This window comes from Carcharhinus amblyrhynchos, chromosome 3 (assembly GCF_965287045.1).
Source record: "Carcharhinus amblyrhynchos chromosome 3, sCarAmb.v2.hapA, whole genome shotgun sequence".
Lineage (NCBI taxonomy): Eukaryota > Metazoa > Chordata > Chondrichthyes > Carcharhiniformes > Carcharhinidae > Carcharhinus > Carcharhinus amblyrhynchos.
In genome coordinates, this window is record NC_137326.1 from 93,082,036 (window position 1) to 93,107,591 (window position 25,556).

At 39.7% G+C, this 25,556-nt stretch overlaps 2 protein-coding genes across 4 annotated transcripts in view; one reads left to right on the forward strand and one right to left on the reverse strand.

Annotated features, from left to right (window-relative positions):
• Nucleotides 1–9,313, forward strand: part of ap1s3a (adaptor related protein complex 1 subunit sigma 3a) — a 35,178-nt gene extending 25,865 nt beyond the window's left edge. For both annotated transcript variants that reach the window (XM_080185530.1, XM_080185529.1), the window contains 3 exons: nt 2,149–2,257; nt 5,550–5,687; nt 7,222–9,313. In XM_080185530.1, the coding sequence (XP_080041656.1) occupies nt 2,149–2,257; nt 5,550–5,687; nt 7,222–7,257 (283 nt within the window). In that variant the 3' untranslated portion in view covers nt 7,258–9,313. The remainder of the gene's footprint in view (nt 1–2,148; nt 2,258–5,549; nt 5,688–7,221) is intronic.
• Nucleotides 9,314–18,997: 9,684 nt separating this feature from the next.
• Nucleotides 18,998–22,245, reverse strand: LOC145341451 (secretogranin-2-like). 2 transcript variants are annotated; one of them, XM_080186404.1, is made up of 3 exons: nt 22,123–22,245; nt 21,838–21,903; nt 18,998–21,217 (listed from the first exon to the last, which is right to left on the reverse strand). In XM_080186404.1, exon 3 carries the CDS (start codon nt 21,195–21,197, stop codon nt 19,359–19,361), a length of 1,839 nt encoding a protein of 612 aa, XP_080042530.1. In that variant the 5' UTR covers nt 21,198–21,217; nt 21,838–21,903; nt 22,123–22,245; the 3' UTR covers nt 18,998–19,358. The 2 variants fall into 2 exon arrangements, with proteins under 2 accessions (XP_080042530.1, XP_080042532.1); XM_080186406.1 differs by lacking the exon at nt 21,838–21,903.
• Nucleotides 22,246–25,556: the final 3,311 nt, after the last annotated feature.

Here is a 25,556-nt window from a genome sequence, read left to right on the forward strand (position 1 = left end):
ATTTCTCAGACTTGCACTCAGCTGCTTTAGCTGAAATATTCATTATTCTGTTTGTTTTCTTTATCACCACCATGTGCTCATTGGGCACATTGAGGACCTACTCCATCACTTATCACCCCTAGATCTCTTTCAGACCTCATCTTTGCCATTTTGACAGCATTCACATACTTAAAGTAGTTTAACGTTTATTGATTAGTGTCACAGGTAAAGCTTACATTAACACTGTAATGGAGTTACTGTGAAATTCCCCTACTTGCCTCACTCTGGCGCCTATTCGGGTCAATGCACCTAACCAGCACGTCTTTCAGACCGTGGAGGGAAACCAGAGCATCTGGAGGAAACCCACAAAGAGACGGAGAGAATATGCAAACTCCACACAGACAGTGACCCAAACTGGGAATCGAACCCAGATTCCTGGTGCTGTGAGGTGGCAGCGCTCACCACTATGCCACCTACTCGCTCACCATTTTCCTTCACACTTTTCCATATTAAATTTAATTTTCCATGTTATTTCCATTTATGTCATGTATCTGGATGCCTCTTCAGATTCACCAATCGCCATTCTCTCCTCTCAATTTGGTATTATCCGTGAATCTGATCACTTTTCATGAATGATTCAAATTTAGAACCTCAATGAAAAATAGTTCTCTCTACATTGTTGATTTTTAATAGATGTGCCATGTGCTGATTTTCTATTTATTTGCTAGAACAGGTACATTTAAGAGGTTCTTACTGAAAACGTGGATATTATATCATGCAGCAATTTTGAACATTGCACCTAGATTCTGGCAATATCTCACTCAGTTCAAGATTTTACTTATTTTGTGTACAGTCTCTGTTTAGAATATCGTTTCACTTAAGTGCTTTATATTTGATCAGAGAACCATTAAATTGAAGTATTCTGTGATGGCAAAACTACTTTTCGAATCGCTTGACAAAGATAATGAACTGAAGCTTCAGCCTGAGGGAAAACTGTCAAAGATCAGGCAGAATGCAGCGCCATAATCAGAATCCCGGAAAGGACTTGGGCCCTATAAAGGGAGAACCGAGATTTGAAGAATGATATTTTTTGCCCTTAGGAAAGATAATGATGAGCCTTTTTTTAAATTGATTTCTGTTTTTTTACCCCTCTCTCTGCAAAGTTGAGGCAAAGTGTTTATTCATGGGATGTATGTTCTGCCTACCGATTTCTTTTGTAGAAAAATTGTAAGTTTATAGTTTCACTGAAATGGTGCTCAGGAGAAATTTTTCAAACTGGTGTTGAAAGCTTGCAGTGTTCAAATGCAAGCCACTCAAAAAAAATTATTGTCTTGTGCCAAAATATAATTCATAAAGTGTAGTTATTTGCAACCATAGATTCTCTATAGTGCAGATGGAGGCCATTCGGTCCATCGAGTCTGCACCAACCACAATCCCACTCAGGCTTTATTCCCGTATCCTCACGTATTTACCCTGCTTATCCCCCTGACACTAAGAAGCAATTTATCATGACCATCAACCTAACTCACATATCTTTGGACTGTGGGAGGAAACTGGAGCACCCAGAGGAAACCCATGCAGACACAGGGAGAGTGTGCAAACTCCACATAGACAGTGACCCAAGGTCAGAATTGAACCCAGGTCCCTGGTGCTGTGAGGCAGCAGTGCTCACCGTTGTGCCACCGTGCGCCCCCTGTTGAATTTTTTTTTCATTCACAATATGCAGCTTGCTTTAACTAGAATAGGCTATCCAAGTCCGTAATAATCTTTAAGCATGTTTCCAACTATAATAATGGTTCCTACAGTTCTTTTCAATCACAACTATACAAACTTAAGATTTTGTTGTAAATAATATCAAAGTAAATTTCTGTGATTTCTTTTAAATTTACAATTCAATGCCCAATTAGTAAAATTGTTATTTGATTTTTCGCAGCTATTGTAAGGTTATTTCAAAGAAATATGCAACTTGTATTTTACTAACAAAGGCCTCTTGTTCACAACTGATTATGAAATGTTCACAAATAGAAAAATCAGCAGTGCGTTGGAATATCCCAAACATTATTAAACCAATGGAATAGTATTATAAAGCTAACAGAACTTCATTGTCAATAACTTTGATGCTGCGTATAACATCATGTTTCTGGGATTTTGTTTTTGTCCATCTCTTAGGTTTGCTAGTTTATATTTCTGTTGTGCAATAGAGGAACAAGACAATGAGCTTCTGACTCTAGAAATCATCCATCGCTATGTGGAACTGCTGGATAGGTATTTTGGAAATGTATGTTTTTTGCGATAAATGCATTTAAATATGCTTAATTTTATCATTGAACAGCCCCATTTGTGCTGGTGAAATTGTTTATTTGATTAAATTCTGCTTTTTGTAAAAAAAATTGAGGTTTTGACTCAAAGTGAGGCTTATTAATGCTTTGAAATTGAATAAAAACCTCTTGGTCAAGTACTGGTAGAGCATGGTTAGCTACTAAAATGTGTAAAGCTCATTTAGCTCAGCCTCCACAATTTATTCCAGCTTGAATCTTCTGAGGACACTCCAACTGAAGCAGGTAATTTTTTTTGTGGTAGCCTTAGGGGGAAAATGTTCTGTTGGAGGAGCTGGATTAGGACTGCCCAAACTCATTTTGCAATCAACATAAAAAGACATAACATAATCATGAAAGCTTTTAACACAAGGTCTAAAAATGAAAGAATGGCATGCAACAAATTGAACCATTCGGTCTTCAGGCATGATATGCCATAAAAGTTATGTTTAAATATTGTTGCTATTTCAATTGTTTTCACCACATTAGACAGCACAATTTAATATAGCTTTCGGATAATTATACCTATTTAGGTTAGAATTCCTTCAAATCAATTTTGTGGCATGCAGTTGTAGTACTAGTGTCTCAATTGTTAAAGGTGAAAATCAATCCTTCTTTCTTTGAAATTATTTGATTGTGAAGCTCAAAAATTTTGCCGTGATCCGAATAAATAGCATTAAAATTTAAATCTCTTTCCATGGTTCCTGCACCAGTTTACTTTCAATTGAAAATTTTGGATGGGGGCCTTTTTTAATGCAGGTCTGAATTTCTCAGTTGAAATTATGAATAATAAGTAAATTAAATATAATTTTTTTTAGTACACTGGGTTAGGGAACTGGTGAGTTTCACTGAAGTGGTAGAATCCAATTGATAGGTCACATTTCCTTCGGGGAAACTTGGATCTCAGTGATAACAAATCTGGGGAGGCAGCAGAGTTGATGGGAGACTCTCAGGAGAGTTAAGGATGTGTGGGTGTTGGGGAGAATACAGGGCAGAAATGTGTGTGAATCACAGCCTGTTTAGAGAGCATGATGCTGGCCAGGTTTGTGAAAAACTGCCTATTCCTCCTCTAAATGGGTTGAATAACAAACATAGGGTACTGCAAGAGATTTGTGAAAATGTTTCACAAGATTCTTTTACAAGTTTGCAGTTCCATTGTGGAATAGTAGCTTCTATTGAAAATCACTTCTTTAAAATGTTGTGATTGTCTTTAGGATGTTCATGTGTGCTTGATAAATATTGACTTGTTTTAATGTAATTATAGTACTAGTTATTATACTTCGATGAAACAATCCGGTTTATGAGAGCTGGTATTTAATATACCTAAAACTGCTACATAGCCAATTAGTTAATAGTGCTCTTACTTACAGAGTCATAGAGATCTACAGCATGGAAACTGGCCCTTCGGCCCACTTTGTCCATGCTGCCCCCTTTTTTAACCATTAAGCTTGCCCCAATTGTCCGTGTTTGGCCCATATCCCTCTATACTCATCTTACCCATGTAAATGTCTAAATGCTTTGTAAACACAGAATTGCCTCTGGTAGCTTGTTCCAGACACTCACCACCCTCTGTTTGAAAAAAATTGCCCCTCTGGATTCTTTTGTATCTCTCCCCTGTCACCTTAAACCTATGTCCATTAGTTTTAGGCTCCTGCACCTTTGGGAAACAATGTCAACTATTTCGCTGATCTATGCCTCTCATTATTTTATGGACCTCTGTAAGATCATTCCCAAGCCCCCTGTGCTCCAGGGAAAGAAGTCCCAGTCCATCCAGCCTCTCCTTATACTCAAACCATCAAGTCCTGGTAGCATCCTAGTAAATCTTCTCTGCACTCTTTCTAGCTTAATATTACCCTTTCTTTAATAAGGTGACTAGAACTATGTGAAAGAGACTTCAAGAGCCACTGCTCTTTTTATGTAGACTGTTATCTATTCAGTCCAAAAATTTATTTTCTACAAAGTTATTTTAGATTTAGGAGCCATATAGCTCAGCTGGATAGAAGGCTGGCTTGTGGTTCAGGACAATGCCAACAGCGCAGATATGATTCTCATTCTGGCTGAGGCAGCCTGGGGTCTTTCTCCACACCATAGAATCCTATAGTGCAGTAGGAGGCCATTCGGCCTATCGAGTCTGCACTGACCACAAGCCTAGCCAGGCCCAATCCCTATTACACCATGCATTTATTCTAGCTGGTCCCCCTAACACTAAGGGGCAATTTAGCATGGCTGACCAACCTAACCCGCACATCTTTGGACTGTGGGAGGAAACTGGAGCGCCCAAAGCAAACCCAACACAAACACTGGGAGAACCTGCAAACTCCACACACACAGTGACCCAAGCTGGGAATCGAATCCGGGTCCATAGCGCTGTGAGGCAGCAGTGCTAACCACTGTGCCACCATGCCCCATTATAAGTGGAAGACAATGGTAAACCACCACCAGAACATAAATCAGTCAAGAAAAGAGTTTGGGGCGCCTTTGTGTAGAATGTACATCACACGTACATTTTAGATTTTTATGAAAATACTGAGCAGACCAATCAGCATCAATGAGTGCAAAGCTGTGAGAATATTCTCGACGTTGAATTTTTAGCTTCCTCCAAAGGATGCAAATTCTAATTCTGAATTTGTCACTCAAGATGATGTGAATGTTAGAAAATTATCCATTTGTTTCATTTTTGCGTGAATGTGCAGGCTATGGATTAGAAATGAAGATAAGGTAAACCTGCCATCAATGTTCCTCAACAATAATTTCAAAGCACATCTCAAACTGCATTGACCATACCCAGTCAAAAATAAATACTGGCTAGTCTGTACCACCAGCTGCATGGGCGAAACTGAATTAATTTCACTTAGGAATGAGAAAGCGTGAATAGACTTTATCAAATTAGTTTGGGTTGGATTTAAGCTTCCATCCAAGAATGGAAAATACTAACTGCTTTGCCAATTAACCCTCAGGCTCTTTGTAAAGTAATAGTGTAAAATGAAAAGCTTGCAAATGAAACACCATTCCTGGTACTGTTGTGCTTCAAAGAACTGAAGACATAACGCTAGCAAAGAAAAATCACTCGCCATAAATATGGTATAATTCAATAGCAACTAGAATACTTAGCATTTAGCTGCACTAAATATGTAATTAGAATATTTTGAGAAAGGCACAGCTACACAACTACTTGTTTAAGTATTTACATTAACAAATTACTTCAACCATTTACTATGGATTCAGTAAACTGGTAATTTTGTTTCTTTTTCTTAGGTCTGTGAACTAGACATCATCTTTAATTTTGAGAAGGCCTATTTCATACTGGATGAATTTCTAATTGGAGGGGAATTGCAGGACACCTCAAAGCAAAGTATACCAAAAGCGATAGAAGAAGCAGATATGCTGCAAGAGGTAAGGCATAAACTTGCTGATATCTGAGGCAAAGGCCTCACGTTTATACAAATGTTTCCATAACATGTTAAAAATGGCCTATGTAGTTCTTTCAAATAATTAGATCATGTACCTTGTGCAAAGTAATTTTCTTTAACTCTCCTAATCATTCAGTTGGTCAAGGCAGATTGGGTTGTTCTAAGTTTCATTTCCCAAACTTTGTGTAGGGTGCTAGATAAACAGCCCCAGTTCCAGCAACCCCTATTGGAATGTCCACAATTGGTCCCTTTTTAATCAAACCAACAAGCTGGTTGGTTGTACCTTTTGTAAAGTATGCATGGATGTTGACTGATGACAGATTCTGCTCAGCTCTGGAGTCGGTCTGCAGTCAAACAGTCTGTCAGCACTCACTGCTCAGGTTCACACATGAAGACTGGGGCTGACTGATACTGTAAAACTGTACCCTGGCAAGGAAGCAAATTGGGTTAGGGAAATGGAAATAAAGATTGTATTTTCTTTTGCAACATAATTTTCTGGTATATGTGAGCCTTTGTGGGATATTTTCAGTGCCAGAAAACTGAAACATTTACTTTGTACATTCTGGCCTTGGGTTAAAAATACTACGTGGGTTTTCTTTTCCTTAAAATTATATATTGGAAGAATCAATTACTAGGGGGCATAGGTTTAAGGTGCAGGGGGAGCAAGATTTAAAGGAGATGTACGAGGCAGGTTTTTTTAACACAGAAGGTGATGGGTGCCTGGAACTCACTGCTGGGGGAGGTAGTGGAACCGGATACAATAGTGACTTTTGAGGGGCGTCTTGACAAATACATGTATAGGATGGGAACGGAGGGATATGGTCCCTGGAAGGGTAGGAGGTTTTAGTTGAGTCAGGCAACATGGTCAGTGCAGGTTTGGAGGGCCTTGTTCTTATATTGGAATAGATCCAGTTTTGAAATCTTGTTTTCATTAATAAATCCCAATACTCAATATATACCAAATAAATCTCTTTTTACGATTCAACTAAAACTTTACAGCAATTTATTTTAAACATGCTCCATTCAGATTATAATGTCTTTTTGGGACTTTAAAATAATTTATTTAAATTATCCAAAACTTGTTTATTGTTTCGGGAGATTCATAGAGAATTCTCTGGCTGACTATCATAGTAAGCACATGCCTCTAAGTACAAATACATCTGAATTTCCAGACCTATATATTATTTCTGAAAGGCCTAAGCCCTTGTACTGAAGGCATTACTTTGAATTGTGTTGAATGGTTTCACCATTTAAATGTTTCTCAACTCTTGTGTTGATCCCTTGGTCACACTCACATATTTCATTTGGACAATTGCTTTGCTTTGAAGTCAGATTCTGTGAAGAATTTGCAGATCAGTTTGCAAATTTTCAGAGTTTCTTATAAATTTTTTTGGATCATTCTAAATAAATAAACCAGTGTCATAATACATGTTTTGCATAATTTTATCAGCAATTCTATTATGAAACAACTTTAATGTTGAATTGATTTAACCAATACTATAATATATTTGTTCTAGACCATGGAAGAATACATGGCTAAGCCAACTTTCTAACTTGGGCTTTTAAAGAACTGGATAATACCTGAATGTCTAAACTATGCACATAAACCTACAGTGACTTACAAATTTAGCTCCATACATTTTGCTGCCGTATCTAGAAGAAAGTGGAAGGATATCACCCAAAACGAAATTAGCATTGTGTAATGTTCAAACATAGCTTGTTTATAATGTTTTGATATGTATAACTGTCAATATACTGTTCATTCTAAGCTTTTGTTTGCTGTTAAGCTGGAGGTATGATTTTTTGATACTTTAAAAAAATGCATGCCTGACAAATCTCTAACTAGGTAACATCGTAGCTCTTCTATTCTCATTCAGATTATTCTTTTTTTTAAACTAAAGTTTGCAAAACATGCTTCTAATCATTTATAATTAAATAAATTATTATATTATTACTAACAACATTAGTCCTGAAATTTTGTGATGTACCAAATTCACGTAGGGGACTGACGTCAATAAGTTAATTTATTTTGAAAATTATCACCTCCATTTGGCTTCTCTTGCTTTGAATAATCTTTTAAGACAAAAGAATATTACTTTAAAATGTTTGGAATAGGTTGAAGCTATGAAGAAATTAAAAACATTGAGCACATAGTTTAGGCTGCTGCTACCATATGGGGGAGAACTAAATTTTCAGAGGTGCTGACTTTCAACATGGGTTCCATCTGTTAGTTCAAATTGATATAAATGATTCATAACACTACTTGAAAAAGAGCTAGGAAATTATCTTCAGCCAACATTACCAAAACAGATTAACTGATTATTTTACATCAAAACAAAACTGAAATTGTTATTTCTTTCTAAAGCAGTTTGATCTGGTGTCTAATTAAGATGCTGACTCCTTCTGAATCCTTGAGACCCATTTAAAATCCGGTTTGAAACACGAACCAGTGCACTGCCCTTGACAGCTAACTGTGACCACTGCTCAATAGAAGAAGCAAGCTATAGGCAATTGAGGACTAGGAAAATTACCTTTCAAACCAATGGAATTTGAATGTGAAAGACATTTTTACCATCATCTTTTGGAAATACAGAATGAGGTTATTAGCCTGTGTGGAAACTACAATAGGAGCCCAATGCAAATGATAATTTTATCTTATTTATTATTAATAGTCTGGATTAGCACGGTGCAATATGCTTTTCTCAGCAGCATTGTGATTTCAATAAGCCATCTTTGTTGATATCCAACTAAGATTTATTATTGATAACTTTTTAAAGATTTTTCCCTTTTCAATATCAAAATCTCCATTTTTATTTCACTTTAACCCATTAAAAGAAACAACCAATTATATATGTATTTTTCTAAATTCTTTCACAATGATCCTATTCTCAAAGGTTTGCTTTAATTTAGAAATATATGGGTTATATAATCAACCTGCAAAATGTATTGAAGGCCAAATTTTTAAAAGGAGGCTAAGAAGACTTTTGCAATAATAGTTGTATATAATTTACTTGTATTGTTTAAACATGGATGTAACATTAAAGTGTTTTAATTAAAGTTGCACAGCTAATGCAGTGAATTATTTTAACCACATGTATTTTTCTACACAGACTCCATAAGCACCATTGCACAAGTTGTTGAATTGGTTGCTTATTAGATAGAGCAAATTGACTAACATCAGTTGGTATGGGAATTGAGCCCGTGCTGTTGGCATTGCAGAAAAACAAAGAAGTGCCAATTGGTTCCCAAGTTTTTGAGAAGAAAGATGCAAGTCCAAACAAACTATCCAGCTAACTGAGCTAAATTGATTAAATGCATGTTTTGTAAACATCGTGATTGGAAAAGAGAACATGGTGCCTTGTACATGATCAAAACTGTCAAAGACAGAACATTTATAAACATTGCAGTTAGGAACAAAGCAGCACTCAAGGTGCATTCAACTATGAAGAGAAGAAAAACAAACATAGCTCCTGGCTAGTGGGTAAGTGATCCAACCTGTCAATCAAAGCACTTCAAAGGAACCAGGTACTAGATGCTACTCTTTCAATGTTAAAAGGGAACACCCTGTAACACTCAATTCCTGCCATCCACCAAAGCACTTCAAAGAGATTTCAGAACCATGGTGTCTTATGAGAAAAAGCAAGTGGATCTCCATGGTAAAACTGACAGGTTCTTTCTATAAGAACACTTTAAAGAAATCATTTAATACCTGGAGTTTATGACATTTACCAGGGCCAATCCCAAATGTGAAATGGCATGCTGGGTGATTTTGAAGGCTTCCAAGTGTCCATTAGGTATGGATCGCAAAGTGACCAGGACACTTCAAAGGTTTTAAAGGACAGAGAAAATATTAAATATCTTTACTAGATTGCTGCCTGAAATCACCATCCTGAAAATGGACAACACTTTTTCCAAGTCAATAAGGATAAGTGCAGCTATTTGACAACAATCCTGGGGGAGAGTCCTAAGGTCAGCCGTCCTCAATCATCCCCCACCCGCCAGCCCAAGTCCATTCAACTCTAAGGTCTATAGCCTGAGGTGCCAGGTGTAGGTTTGTCAGGAACTGCACCAACACCTGCCAATGGATTTCAGGCTTCCTGCCTGTTAATTAAATAGTAGGCTTTTTGAATATTCATTAGGCAGGAGCCTTAATGGACCTGGCATGACAGGCTGGGAGTATCATGATGTGTTTGACACCCAGTGGCAATCCTGTTTTAGGCCCAAATCCAATTCGACTGGCCCCTGGGGTACCTGTCTGGGGATAGCAGGCCCAGTAAATCCTGGCCAAAGGCAATATTTTGTAAGGTCGTTTGTGTACCTTTACCACATGAACCGAAGCAATTCAAGGCAGTGGTTCAATACATCTCTAGGGCAATTAGGGTTGGGCAATAATGGCTGTCAGTGAAGCCCATATCCCACAAATGTTGTTTTAAAAAGGGATTGCATCCAATTAATAGAATGGAAAGTTTAGTTTAAAATGCATTTTTATTAGTCATTTGTGAGATATGGGCATCACGGGCTGGCCTGCATTTATTGTCCATCCTTAGTTGCCTTTGAGAAGCTGGTGGTAAGCTGTCTTCTTGAATCACTGCAGTCTACGTGCTGGTAGGGAGGGAATTCCAGGATTTTGACCCAGTGACTGTGAAGGAAGAGCAATATACTTCCAAGTCAGAATGATGAGTAAGTTGAAAGGGAACTTGCAGATGGTGATGTTCCCATGTATCTGTTGCCCTTGTCCTTCTTGAGGGAAGTAGTCATGGGTTTGCTGTCTAAGGCTCTTTGGTAAATTTCTGCAGTGTATTTTGTACATGGTACACATTGCTGCTAATGAGTATCAGTAGTGGAGCAAACTGCTGATCAACAGTAAAAGATCTTCAAAAACAAAATGCATTATGGTACAAAATCGTTATGTGCCTAAAAGATAATTACTGCTTTCGGTGAAGTACAGACAATCTTTATACATTTTTCCAGATGTCATCAGAGCAAAATATATAACATAACAAATATACATTACTTATTCAACTGCTTAAGCATAAAATCAATTCAATTAATCATATACCTTGCAATACAAATTGTTGCCATTTGTTTACATAGCTAGGATAAATATGCCAATATAAAAAGGTTTTCAATATTCCAGACTTTGATCTTTCTGTGCTTTAGTGACCAGTCCTAATGATGTACTGACATTGTGTCAATGCAGAAATGTCAGCTCAACTGTGATTGCGAGATGATAACTTGAAGAAGAATTTTTTGCAAGTGATGTGTGCATCTATTGTATTTTAACAACTATTGTTAATGAAGAGTTTTTAAGACACAAACATTTTTCCTAACCTTAATTATTTCACTAGCATTGAGCAATGTTCTGTGTACATGTGAACTCAGCTGCTTGTGCAGAATTGCAATTCGCCTGAACATTTTAATCATTAAGAAACCAAGACAAAATAGTGAAAGTGAAAATAGGTTAAGTCTGGGAGTGCATGATCTCTGATACTGTGAAATGTTTGCATGTGCCTGAGGCAATATCAACTAACTTAAAATGATTAGAGGAAGGTTTCAGAGGTACATTAAATATTTATCACTGGAAAGGTCATGCCTAAAACCTCGTGTAAGCTAGGGTTAATCTGAACTTGCATAGTAATGGATAATTTTGAGAAGTAAACAACTTTAGAAAATAAGGGCAACAAATTTAACTCAACTGTCTAACGGGTAGTTCTTGAAAGAACTTAGTAACATCAAACTAGTGCCTGCAGTATTCAGGGAGGCATGGTGGCACAGTGGATAGCACTGCTGCCTCTCAATGCCAAGGATGTGGGTTCAATTCCTAGCTTGGGTCATTAGCTGTGTGGAATTTGCATATTCTTCCTGTGTCTGTGTGGGTTTCCTCCCACAGTCCAAAGGTGTGCAGGTTAGGTGCATTGGCCATGTTAAATTCTCCCTCAGTGTACCTGAACAGTTGCCAGAATGTGACAATTAGGGGATTTTTACAGTAACTTCATAACAGAGTTGGTGTAAGCCTACTTGTGATTAATAAATAAACTTTAACTGATTTATGCAGGTTAAGTTCCAAATATTATTTTGTGTTATTGAGTAACCATATCAAGGTGAAGCCACCTAAATTACTTTATTTAAATCCTGTCCAACATTTTTTTTCTCATCAGTTCTGAGTTTGGAAGAGAAATCTGAAAGAAAAATAAAATGCACCTGATCTAAGATCAGCACATGAAAATCTGGATGAGAAAATACTTAGCAGGGATTCTCCCATTCTCTGCCTTTCAAAACTAAATGGCTTATATATTTTGATAAATTAATAGATTTAGTGCAACTCTTTAGATGATTCAGAACTGTAGAAATTTAAACATGTCTCTAAACTTCACATAACTGCCTTTCAGAACAATATTCAAATCATAGACTTACCTAAAAGAGAGCTTTAATAGTCACCTTTGTCCTGTTGGGCTCTGCACGCCCCTACTGAAGGATGGTCAATTTTAATCATATACCATTGAGTCCAGTCTGAAACTGTGGGTAGGTACTTCTGTAGAATCAAATGGAGTGCTAGTCTGATGCCTCATACAGAACAGGTTTTTTCAAAATTTCCCCTTTTTCTATTATTACTACGCCCTTCAATAAAATTAGCTCCCTAGCTGTTGTGCACCAACTTCTGTAGAAATAATACATTAGTCTCATTGTTAATGTTTGTGCTATTTTGTGAGATAGCTTTAGAAAGTGTGAAGTGGAGGAGCAGAAGACTGTCAACATGTCTATGTTGATCATGAATAGGAGGATAGGAACCATTATCCTCGTGTGCTTTGAGAAGATACATATCAAACTGAGGAGAGGAAGTTTTTCTGTTAGTAAAGCATCTTCTCCACCAAAATGTCCACTTCTGCACCTCTGAAATTGGAAATATCACTCAACCTAAAGTACAGAAGCAATTTGAATGAATAAAGTGACCCCTCACCGAGCTGTAAACATTTTTTATTTAGGCACTAGATTCGCCTGATGATACTCTTACTCAAACAAATAAGGAGCACATGAGGCAATCAATTGAATGTTTCAGAATCATAGAAAGCTGACAGTGCAGAAGGAGGCCATTTGGTCCACTGAGCCTGTGCCAACAACAGTCTCACCCAGGCCCTATTCCTGTAACATCCAAATATTTACGCTGCTGATTTACTCTGGTCATGCTAAATTGCCCTGTAGTGACAATCAACTTAACTCGCACATCTTTGGAATGCATGCTGATAACATTGAACGGCCTGATTGCCACACCCTAGACCCAAAAGATGTCTGCCAAATTGGATAAGGTTGTATACTGGATGGAGGAAATTATGAATGTGAAGGAACTGAGTGGGAGAAAAGTTTAAAATCCTAGGAAACCAAGTAAGAGGATGAGCCCATTCAACGACGTGATGGAAAGATTTGAGGAGAAACGCTGTGGGACGAAACTGGACCACCCGGAGGAAACCCATGCAGACACGGGGAGAATGAGCAGACTCCATACAGACGGTGACCCAAGCCAGGAAATGAACCCAAGTCCCTGGTGCTGTGAGGTAACAGTACTAACCACCGTGCCAGCGTGCTGCCCCATACCTGCATTGAAATTCTTATTCAGTACAACTGGAACCTTGGAACATTTTGTTACATTAGAGGCGCATGACGAATACAGGCTGTTGTGGTTATGTGTGTTCAATTTCCATGATACCTTCATCTCAAACCAGTCCTCTGTCCTACCTCTATTCCAACGAGGTTACCAAATATGAGATTGGCTATTAGGAACCAGAGACACTCTTCAAGAAATGGCTCTGACATATATGTCAAGGACATGGACACAGACTTAATAGTTAGCCTGCAATGACAGCCATGCCACCAGCCTACCTTACAGAGCAAACCAGTGACTTGCACAAACAATGGTTCCATTGCTAGGATTGTCCTGGCAGAGGTTTGCCTTACACACTGTATCTCCAAAGTAATTGTGTATGCTGCCTGCTGCATAATCTTGCAATACAGAATCCTTTACCACCATGTGGTCAGGAAGAAGGAAGAGCAGATGAAGCTTTGGCATATGTCTCCTGAGCTGCGAGATCTTTTCAAAAAAATTGTACAAAATTTTCACTGAACTATTGTCCTTTCCACTTCTCTCCCTTATTCTAATAGTCATTGTCCTAATGTCACCATCTGATTATTTCCCTGCACCTTGCTAACTTCTCTCATGTGACTTCAGATATTACTAGTATTTACTATGCTAACAGCTACACTTTGTAGTAGAATTCATTTTGTAACAGCCAACTTGTTAAATTAGGAATATCGTTTTCAAACCACAAGTGCTGGGAGTGTTTTCCATGCAGCGTCTATCTAGTTCCTGAGATGGAAGGTAAGTGAGTTTCCAATAAGGATATTTTAGATGGAAATGGTTGTTGACCTTAAGTAGTGATAGGCTTTAAATACCTGATTGCAGACTGCAATGCTCCAGTGTGGCACTGAGTAGAGTGCAGGTAGAATGGATGTGGTGGGCATGTATGCTGTTGTTCTGAGAGAGAATAGCAATTGCCTCTCCCATTGAGCCAATATCAACTGATCTGGGGCCAAGCCACAAGATAACTAATGTTTAACGTAAGAATGAAATGCAGATGTAAAATGATGCTTTATAAGTTTCTCTTGACAATGGATCCCAAAACTAAAAGGGCAGCAGCCTTGAGCTTCAACAGCAGTACTGAGAGCAGAGAGAGAAGATGTTATGCTGTCGGTAGAAGTCCCAACATAATGGACTCCAGGGAGCTCACCATTCGCTTAATGCCTTGATAGTCAATATGAACCCCTGACATTGCAAAATTGGACTCCTCCATGTTCTCAGCCATTGTTTCAAGCTTTACAGCCAGTAAAGCAACCATTTCTGAGATATCCACATCAAGTGATGATACCTCTTCTAATCTACACTCTAAAGTAAGTGTGAGCTGATGTTTCCTAAAATCAGGATAAATAGAATCCTTCCTAGCACAGAAGAAGGTGGTTGTCGCTGTTAAGGCCAATCATCTCAGTCCTCCAGTTAGTGACCTTGGTTAAGCCATTTTCAGCTGCAGCATCAATGATTTTTCCTCTATCAGAAGGTTAGAATTAAACAAGTTTACTTCTAATTGTACAGTGTTCAATTCCATTTGCAACTCCACATCAGGCAGATTTGGACATCAGGCTTGGCAAGTAGCAAATGTTTGCACCACAAGAGCCAGGCAATGCCGATCTCCAACAAGGTGCCTCTTAAACTGCTCTTGCTGTTCAATTGCATTACCATTATTGAATTCCCCCATCATCAACATTCTGGTTGTCATCCCTGATTAGAAGCTTAATCGGATCAGCCACAAAAATACTATGGCTACAAGAGCAGGTCAGAAATTGGGTATTCTGTGGTGACTGTCTCATTTCCTGACAAAAGCATTTCCACAATTTTCAAGACATAAATCAATATGCTTCACTTGCCTGGATGTGTGCAGCTCCATAATTCTCTAGAAGTTTGACAGCACGCAGGACAAAACAGGCCGCTTAATTAGCATCCAACATTTATCTCCTTCACCACCATTGTAATATCTGTACTATTGTCTGCATAAATTGCAGCAACTTGCCACGGCTTCTTCAACAACGCATTCCCAACTCAACCTTTCCCTCCAGAAGGACAGGGGGAGCAGGCACATGGTGTTGTCACCACCTCCAAAATTTAATTGAGTTTTTTGAAGGGGCAACCAAGAAGGTAGATGAAGGCAGTGCAGTTGATGTTGTTTACATGGACTTCAGCAAGGCCTTTGACAAGGTACTGCAAGGTAGGTTGTTGCATAAAGTTAAATCCCATGGAGTCCAGGGTGAGGTATCTAAATGGATACAAAATTGGCTTCTGGCGGTTGTAGAGAGTTGTTTTTCAAACTGGAGACCTGTGACCAGTGATGTACCTCAGGGATCAGTGGACCTGGGTCCACTGTTATTCAACATTTATATTGATGATTTGGAGGAGATTATAGGGGCCATGGTTAGTAAGTTTGCAGATGACACCAAAATTGGTGGCACAGTAGACTGTGAAGAAAGTTATCTCCAATTGCAACGGGATCTTGATCATTTGGGCTAGTGGCAGATGGAGTTTAATTTAGACAAATGCGAGGTGATGCATTTTGATAGATTGAACCAGGACACAACTTACTCAGTTATTGGTAGGGTGTTGGGGAGAGTTACAGAACAATGAGGTCTCGGGGTACATGTTCATAGCTCCTTGAAAGTGGAGTCACAGGTGGACAAGTGGTGAAGAAGGCATTGGCATGCTTGATTTCATCGGTCAGAACATTGAATATAGGAGTTGGGAAATCTTGTTGAAGTTGTACAAGGCATTGGTAAGACCACACTTGGAATATTGTGTGCAATTCTGGTCACCCTATTATAGAAAGAATATTATTAAACTAGAAAGAGTGCAGAAAAGATTTACTAGGATGCTATTGGAACTTGATGGTTTGAGTAATAAGGAGAGGCTGAATAGACTGGGACTTTTCTGTCTGGAGTGTAGGGGGCTGAGGGATGACCTTATAAAGGTCTATAAAATAATGAGGGGCACAGACAAGGTAGATAGACAATATCTTTTCCCAAATATAGAGGAGTCTAAAACTAGAGGGCACAGGTTTAAGGTGAGAGGGGAGAGATACAAAAGTGTCCAGAGGGGCAATTTTTTCACACAGAAGGTGGTGACTGTCTGGAACAAGCTGCCAGAGGTAATAGTAGAGGTGGGTATAATTTTATCTTTTAAAAAGCATTTAGATAGCTACATAGGAACGATGGGTATAGAGGGATATGGGCCAAATGTGGGCAATTGTGATTAGCTTAGGGTTCAAAAGAAAAGGGCAGCATGGACAAGTTGGGCCATGCTGTAAACCTCTATGACTCCAAGACTTCAATTTCTCCTCCAAGTTACAGGATATGTTAATTTCAGGTATAATGCCATTTCTTCACCATCATTTGAACAAATTCTGGAATTTCCTCACCTAATAGAGGAGGCAATGGCCTAGAGGTATTATCGCTTGACTATTAATCCAAAACTCAGGTCATGTTCTGGGGACCCAGGTTCGAATTCTACCATAGCAGATTTCATTGAATTCAATAAAAAAAATCTGGAATCGAGAATCTGCTTATGATCATGAAACTATTCTCAATTGTTGTAAAAACACATCTGGTTCAGTAATGTCCTTTAGGAAAGGAAATCTGCTGTCCTTACCTGGTCTGGCCTATATGTGACTCCAGAGCCGCAGCAATGTGCTTCACTCTCAACTGCAACTAGGGATGGGCAATAACTGCTGGTCAGCCACGACACCCATGTCCCACAAATGAATTGGAAGTATAAGAATATTGAAGAATTACTTTCACCATACCATTGAAGCAATTCAAGAAGTCAGCTCACCATCATCTTCTCAAAAGTAGCTCGTGGCAACCAAATCTAAATGAATACTTTTTTTAATCATCTTTGGTACATCTTTCAGGCCTCAATATTTTCTGCATCTTAAATTCACATTCCTCTGATTTATTTTTAGTGTCAAGGATACGTGGAAAGAACTAATAGGTTGCTGAAAGCAGATGCAATTTGTCATGCCGGGCTTTTAAAAATGAAAAAGGAGAAAGAGGGTAAGGTGTGAAGAAACCCTTTGGCACATCTCCAACATTTCCACTAGCCACAGTCATGGTTCACAAAGGAGAGGCTGAAGAGGAGCTGATTAATTTACAGTTGTGTTAGTGATTCCTGGTATCAAGCCTGCATCCAACAAGTCATCTCGGAGGAGCCATGCCAAATGGTCTCCTCACATTACCATCATGCTCACTTCCATATCACCTTGCACATTCTTCCATGTCGAATGATCTCCCAGCCAATCTTTTACATTTCCCTATGACCATCATAGGAAAATGCACCCCCGTATTAAATATTTAGGCCACTCGCTCTGAGATGTAAAACACTGAGGCAGAAAGCCATCTTGGCCAATGATACAAAACAGTTTTCATCAGTCGCCCAGGTTCTTAAAGTCAGGATCTGAATTCTGTGTGGCAGAACTAATATGTCACTGCATCCTTTGATGAGTTGACACCTCTTCCCACCCTAGCTCCTGCATACCTATTTCCAGTGTTTCACCATGTGATGATGCCTCCTCTGACCTACTCTCTAAAGTAGCTGTGAGCTGGTGTTTCCTAAAGTGAAAGCAAAAGCAAATCAGTAGCCCCTCCGTTTGGGAGGAAACAGCTTAATGGAATGAAGAAGAATCTGTTGAGTGGCCACTATTTATGTTATGCTGCTGTCCAAGACTAACTCCCATCCAAAATTGCATGCCCCTTATTGAAGAATTGACCCTGTTAATTCAACCCCAAAGATTAATTCCAAAGGTTAAATAAACTTGTGAAACTTGTGCCTCTATGCTGCTGGATCTGTTCGAAAACACCATACAGGGGTTTTCCCTGAACCATTGTCCCTTCCACGACACTCCCTTATCCAAAGATGTATTCAGTTCCGTCCTTGTTGGTTATCCAATCTTTGATGTTCCTGCTCTTCTTCCTGCTGCTTAATGCACACTTTTCAGTTTTACTGGTTAACAGTGCGACCTGATCAGTTAGACTTTGTAGTACTCCTTGTGAATCGCGTGAATGGCCCCACTAGAGTATCGTCATAAAAATGTTTTATTCAACCTCAAAGGTCGCTCTAACTCTGATTTATCTTTAAATTCGGGCGAAAGAAAGTTGCAAATTTACATAGAAATCATTTGTGTGTCGTTAGGCCTAATTTTAACTGTGTGAGAGTGGATGGGGTTTGAATGGGTGAAAAATCTCTCCCCTTTGTGCTTTAATATTTTTAAATTACAAATGTTACCCCCAACTAGGCAATTGACGACCATCAATTTAAGCTTACCGGAAACTCAACAACAATGACAGACTTGAAAGCAAAATACTGCGGATGCTGGAATCTGAAACAAAAACAGAAAATGCTGGAAAATCTCAGCCGGTCTGACAGCATCTGTGGGGAGAGAATGGAGCCAACGTTTCGAGTCTGGATGACCCTTGGTCAGAGCTGGCTCTAGAGTCACCTAGACTCGAAACATTGGTGCTATTCTCTCCCCAAAGATGCTGTCAGACCTGCGGAGATTTTCCAACAATGACAGGCGAGGTATTTTCACTCACGGAACAATATGAGCGACGTGTACAAGAACTAGTGCTTCTTTCGTTTCTTAATGTTACTTTATTCTCAGCGCTTCACAAGAAATAACAGACAATAACGAGCTCATTTCGGTTCAGTAAGAAAAAAACATAATTTTATTTGTTTTTAAAATAATCATATTCTGCTAACAGTTTAACAATGGGTGATGGGCAAAGGTTTCAGCCAAGAAGTGTCGCAACATTTCATAACTTTCAAAACTGCTACGGCATGGAAAGTAAATAGCTTCACAGCTAAAATAATGCCAAAAAGCTGGTGACGAAAGACTCACTGCAACCGCCTCCTGTGCACAATAAAGAGGGTGGATACTCATATCACTGTCCAGGTATGCTAACTATGGAAATTTCAACTAAGTAAGGATGGCAACTGATGATTAGAGTACAATTTACCGTTTCATCTGTTTACAAAGACAAACAAACCTTTACTCATCATTAACACTGTTTAGACATCACTCCCAAACATCCCTCTGTTTAATTCCTTCACAGAGCCCCCCCGCTCTCCATTCTGTTCATTTAGTAATTCCATTAACTTCTGGATCACTAGGGAAGAATCGTCTCCATTCTGCTGTCTTCGGGGGGCTTGGTAATCGTTTGCTGCAAAGCTGGCAAGATTATTTATGACTGACATGATCTCTGTAGCTCTCTGTGGGTTAATGCCACGCAGTAACTCTCTGACTGGATCCTGATAGCTGGCTGGTGCCGGCGGGGTGTCGGGATTTTTGGCCAGCATCTCCTCCAGGTACCCGGCCAGCTCCTCATCGTCGATGTCCTGCCCGCGGTCCCTGCCCCCGCCGCGCCCGTACAGCTCCTGGTAGCGACTCCCTTTCAACCTTTCAAACGGGGGGCGGATTCCGGGCTGGTGGTCCTTTCGGAAATGCGTCGCTTTGTCTTGCATCCTATCCTCCACCCCCAAGATACTCAGGATGTCTTCTGGAGTCAGATCTTCATCTTCGCTCTCGGCTACCTTGCGGCCCCGGGGGTTCATTTCTCGAAATCTTTTGTCTTCGCCCTCTGTTTCCGAGCTCTCTGCAGCCGAGTTTCTCAGATCAGCCTGAATCTCCGCCGCCTTCCTTTGCTCTGTCTCTCTCAGCATTTTGAGGATATCATCTGGGGGTATTTGCAGTCTGCTGGACAGTTCCACCAACTGGTTCACTACCTGGGGGTCGATTTCATCCTCGGAGCCTCTAAGCTGCCTGTTTGGGATTTTCTCACCCCCCACATCCTTATCTCCATCTCTTTCCCCCATGTCCCTCTTGAATTCCCCCATCTCCATTCTGTCCTGAAGCCGTTTGTAATACTGGAGCATCAGGTCTGCCGCCGCATCCGGCAGCTCATCCTCACTCTCCTTCCCTAGTGTGGCTTTCTCCTGGGAATCGAGCTGGTCCTCACCTAAAGCAGCTAAGGAATTCTTCGCGCTGTTCCCTACTCTCTCCGAGTCTCTGTCCAGCTCGCTTTCCTCCTCTTGAAGTTGCAATTCTTTGTGCTGGTGCCTGTTCTTCATTTCAACCGACTTCCAGTCTTCGCGGTCCGCCACGTCCTCGTAGGCAAAGTCGCTGTCCTGGGAGATCTCATCTTCCTCGTCTTTGCGGAATTGTTCTTCCTCTAGCCTTCCTTGCTCCTTGCGGGGACCTGGGTGTTTCCCTAGTTCCCGGAAAGCAGATTCCACAGTCGCAAGGCTTTGGGGGGAATATTCTTCCTCTACAATTTCATTGGTGCGTTTATAGGGACTGACCCTGTACCTGTCCTCAGGAAAGACCACATGATGCTTCCTCCACACTTTGTCCTTTCTGTCGCTCCCGGGTAACTCGTATCCATCATAATTTCCCTGGTTACCGAGGAACCCCAATGCGTTCTCCTCTTGGGTTTGCGGCCCAGCTTCTGAACTGGAAGGTTTACCGATGGTCCTGTCGCTGCTTTCTGCTTGCATCAGTGCTTGTAGTAAAAGTTTAGCCCATTCGGCCCTGTCCTCGCCTGCGGATGTGTCCCATTGCTGATTCTCTCGGTCAGCTCCCTCTAACTTTGCAAAGAGGGGTTCTTGAACTGGACGGAAGGCGCCTCTCGCGTCGTAGTCTGGGATGGACGTGTCTTCGTTGTTTTGTCTTAAATTCTCAATAAACTCCAGGGCTTTAATCATATCCGGGTTGGGATTGTACGGGCTTTCTTTGAAAGTGCTCGGATCGTATCTGTTGGGCACCAAGGAAGCAGCCTTAAGACTATCGGAATAAAGCAGGATGCTGAGGGTTAATATGGTGCTGCTTGTAAGTGATTTGATCACCGCCATCTTTCTAATGTTGCCCACAACTAGTGAAATAAAACAAAAACAAAATGATTCACATTTTAATTTGGAAACTCAAACTTCAAGAATACAATCACTTCGAGTATATGTGCTACAACTCACTAAATATTCCCTATATTAATTAGTGCCAGCCTTTCCAACACTTTAAGCTTTGTACCCGAAAAGGGATTTCTTTATACTAAGAGACTGCGAACGATGGCTATTAACCGCAGTTCTGCTTAACCCATTTAACGTGTGGTTTCTCGGTGAGTTGAAGATGCTCCTCTAATGGGGGAGCAATGCACACGTTTAGGCAATTGGATATTCCTGGTTAGACTGAAGCCGGTAAACTCATTCTATTTGTGTCAATGCTAAATTCATCCGGCGTGTTGTTTTCACCGCAGCTTCACTGAGTCTGGAAATGCTGCAGTACTTGTTGCCACGGTAACATGCAATGTCTGGCACTACTGAAAGCTGGAAAGGGGCATTTGTTATGCGCCACAATCGCAAAATATGGGACGAGATTACTGAACCCACTCTGTTATGTTAGCAGATTCCAAATCGAGATTTATGTTAACTAAGTCTGGACAAATAGCCAGTAACGTTTATTTCACTTCACTCAGTACACAGTAAAGGTTTACTTTACCAACTTCGGTTCAGAGATGTTGGTCCCTATCGTCTGTCACTTCTCCGGAGTTCACAATGAAAAAGGCTTTAAAACAAACAAAAAATAAACCCAAAATATATCAGTTCAGCTTGAGTTTGTGAACGCAAACATGCCAAAGACCTTTTCCGTAAATCGGGAGTAGAATACAATTTGCAAAGCGCATCAGGTTGCTATTGAAGGACCACTCGGTTAAAAGGATTAGCAGTCGCAATCACATCCCCTTGAAGCAGAATGGATTTCTTAATCGTGTTGTGAAAGGGTTACCTGCTCTTTAAGATGAAGCCGAATCGTCTGACAGCATCTTTTTTCCCCCTCCCTTGTTTGAGAGCGTCTGGATGAAGTGGGACTGAAAATTTCAGCAGCTGGACAGCTCCTTATATATATAAAGCAGCCTCACAACAAGTCAGAAACCACCTGACCCTGCGTCAGCCCAACTCTGACGCCAGTACAGTCTGATCAGTAATTGCAATGGGAAATGAGAACACGGTGAAGCCAGCACCGTAAGGTCGCATAGTGATCAGAAATAACAGCATTGAGTGCGTTATGTCTATAACATAGACACGCAAATACGAAGATCCCTTGGGAGTTCAAGAAACATTAGTCCTCATCCAAACTTTGCACGAATTTGAATAGATCTTATCCAATTTTCCCATCTCGTGCGTTTGATCGGAAGTTTGGCTAGATTTGGGAAACTAATGCGCTTTTTATATGAAGCGCAGAGATGAGATTTTAACGCATATGCATTATCTACGATTTTGTGTACTTTTTACAACTGATCACTAATTCATACCCAAGGTTGTGCAGGTTAGGTGGATTGGCCATACTAAATTCCTCCTTAATGTCAGGGGGATTAGTGGAGTAAATACGTGGCGTTACGGGGATAGGGCCTGGGTAGGATTACTGTAGGCTCGATGACCAAATTGTCTCCTTTTGCACTGCGGGGAGTCTATGATCACTTGCATTGACCTGGTGATATTACAAAACCGTGCATCTTTTAACTAGACGAGGTGAAAGTCAGCATCGTGCCTCCTGGAATTGCATGAACAGTTGAATAACCACTGGTCAGGATCTAAGATAACAATTTGACCATAGGTCCCATTGGAAATGTTAACTTTCACTTTCAGCTGTCAACTTGATTTCATATTCATTTGTAGCATTTTGCGTTTCTTGTTAATCTTCTTCCAATATTTGTATTTTTCTCTCTTTTTATCTTTATACCTTCTATCCTGCCTCAATGCACAACTATTTTTGATAATATTGAAGTTGTGTCTATGTATGCATTTCTTATTCATCACTTCACACTACTTGAATCACAGTTCTCTCTCAAATTTCTCTCAAAGTTGACCAATTCTTCCTATTTTTTGTAATGAACACATGTTTCAGATGAAATGAGTTGGGAAATCCAAAGCTGCCATTGTGGAACAGAAGGAAATGTTCTTGCTATTGTAATAAATGGGAAGAGAGGAAAAATCCTGGAAGGGTGTTAGCATTGGGGAAGGGGTTAGGATGGTGAAATCCTACAGGAGAGAAAACCCATGTTTCTCTATATAGAATGACTCAAAGGAGTACTGCTGGCCTAGAAGGACCAAAACAGAAACATAATAATTTTCTTTGTTTGGCCTTTCTTGGCCTTCATTTTCCAACAGCTTTGGCCTGGATGGGAAGCCACTACTTAGATTTCAGGTTAGAATAGCAGGGGATGCTCTGATGATATCAACAGAATCTATTCTGCATATTTACAAAGGAGCGCACCAACTAATCCACATGCCACTCGCACTTGCAATTTGAAATTCTCTAACAAGAGACATGAGACATAAAACATGAACAGAAAATTAAAGGACTGAAAAACTTCTGCTTCACTATCAATCTATCAGAAGAAAGGCACATACATAGCAAAACAGCTATCGATATTTACCGATCTGAGAGTGTTGCAGCTTTAGAAGACATAGGGATGCATTTCTGATGACTATGCATCACCATCTACTCCAACTTTTCTTGGCACACCTCAGTGATGTGTCAATGGTACAAAGTATATATGAATCGCATCTCCCTTTGGACAACTTGCAAAATCCACTAATTGCATATTAATAAGTCTTTCTTCATGAACTATCACAAACCTCATGTGTACCTCACCCCACACAGCCCTAGCAGTTACCCCAGGGCTAATGCAAAATTGTTAAGCATACTAATTCCAGTTTGTATCCCTCCTGCAACTGCTGCAAGACCAAACTGTGAAATGCCCCTGGGACATACAAAAAATGTCATGATGCAAAATCAGAAAATGCAATCTAGAAGTAAGAGTGGAATTAATTATTAGCTCAACCAACTCCATCGATGTCCAACTTGGAACTTGTAGAGTTAAATATTTTGAAAAAATAAAAGTATTCAACACCAATCCAAAAACATATTCATTACAGTTGGCTTCAGCAACAAAAGAAATGGTAATATTTCACATGAGTTCGGAGGAAATAGTCAGCAGAGAATATTAATCAATAAGAATATGGGTGGAAACTTCAAAGGGTTCCTAAAAGGTAGAAAGAAATCTTGAGTGCTCATCGTCACATTGTCATCTGGTAAACCTGATATTTAATTGCATTAAAGTCTATGGAACCAAATAGTGGGTGGATGTATTATGGGTAGACAATACACCACTATGTACTATAATCCAAGCTGAATTTCTATCCATGTGTCTTTGAATAATTCACTTTGCAAGGAGAATATGTAAGAAATCTCACTTAGTATTTGCAATGCTTTTGAATTAGGATTTTGTCATCAACTGAGTTCATCATAGGAAATGCATAACAACAAGTCAGATGGTTTCAGGTAACTCTCCTTGTACTTTCACTGCAAACTGCAATCAAAGCCATTAGTGGCAGATGATTAATGTGACTATCAGCAACCTGAAACACTTGGAACTTTACATCCCTCTCTGGGTAGGCCAGCAGCTTCTGTCACTGCTGGCATACACCATTGCCTGCTGTCGTAGAAGCTGATATTAGTACTAGCAAAATAGTTGATAAGAATGGGATGAAACTGAAATTCAGAGGCCAGAGGGAAACTTAAAACAAGCAGTAATAGATCGGTTAACCAATATCAACCCCAGAACATATATCCAAACTATTACTTCCTGTTTTGCAACCAAACAGTGCAGTTAATTCAGCTGTTCTAAAAGCTAGCAGAGAATATAAATGGAGTGGTTACGGTAATGGAACATGAGGCTGGGACATGGAAGAGATTCTCCGATATTAATGGAAGTTTTAGAACCAAAGTGTGTGATTCTATAAATATTTAATCATTTGAGCTCATATCATCATATCCTAGATTTCAGACTCTAGGGTGTAGATATTTCACAGCATTGTATGGAAAGTAGTAGGTATATATTACTTAAAATAAAATTGCAATGAAGATGGAGGTCTTTGAATTAAAAATTAGAATGTGTATTTCAGGGATTATTGGATGAGGCCATCAATTTGGGGAAGAGCTATTTTTCCTTGTTTTTGATAACAGTATTGTTAATACTATTGTTCGTATTCTTCTTCATGATTTTGCTACAAGCAAAGCTTATTCAGTGTGAAAATATTATTGTTCCAAACATTAAGAGTGCCATTAGTTAATTTGGTAACAATCCTAACCATTTTGAGAAGGTGACCAAAGAGGTGGATGGGGGCAAGGCAGTTGACGTGGTATATATGGATTTT

Bases quoted from the DNA above. Each gene is read 5' to 3' on its own strand.
- LOC145341451 (XM_080186406.1), bottom strand. From the start codon at position 21,197: ATGGCGGTGATCAAATCACTTACAAGCAGCACCATATTAACCCTCAGC.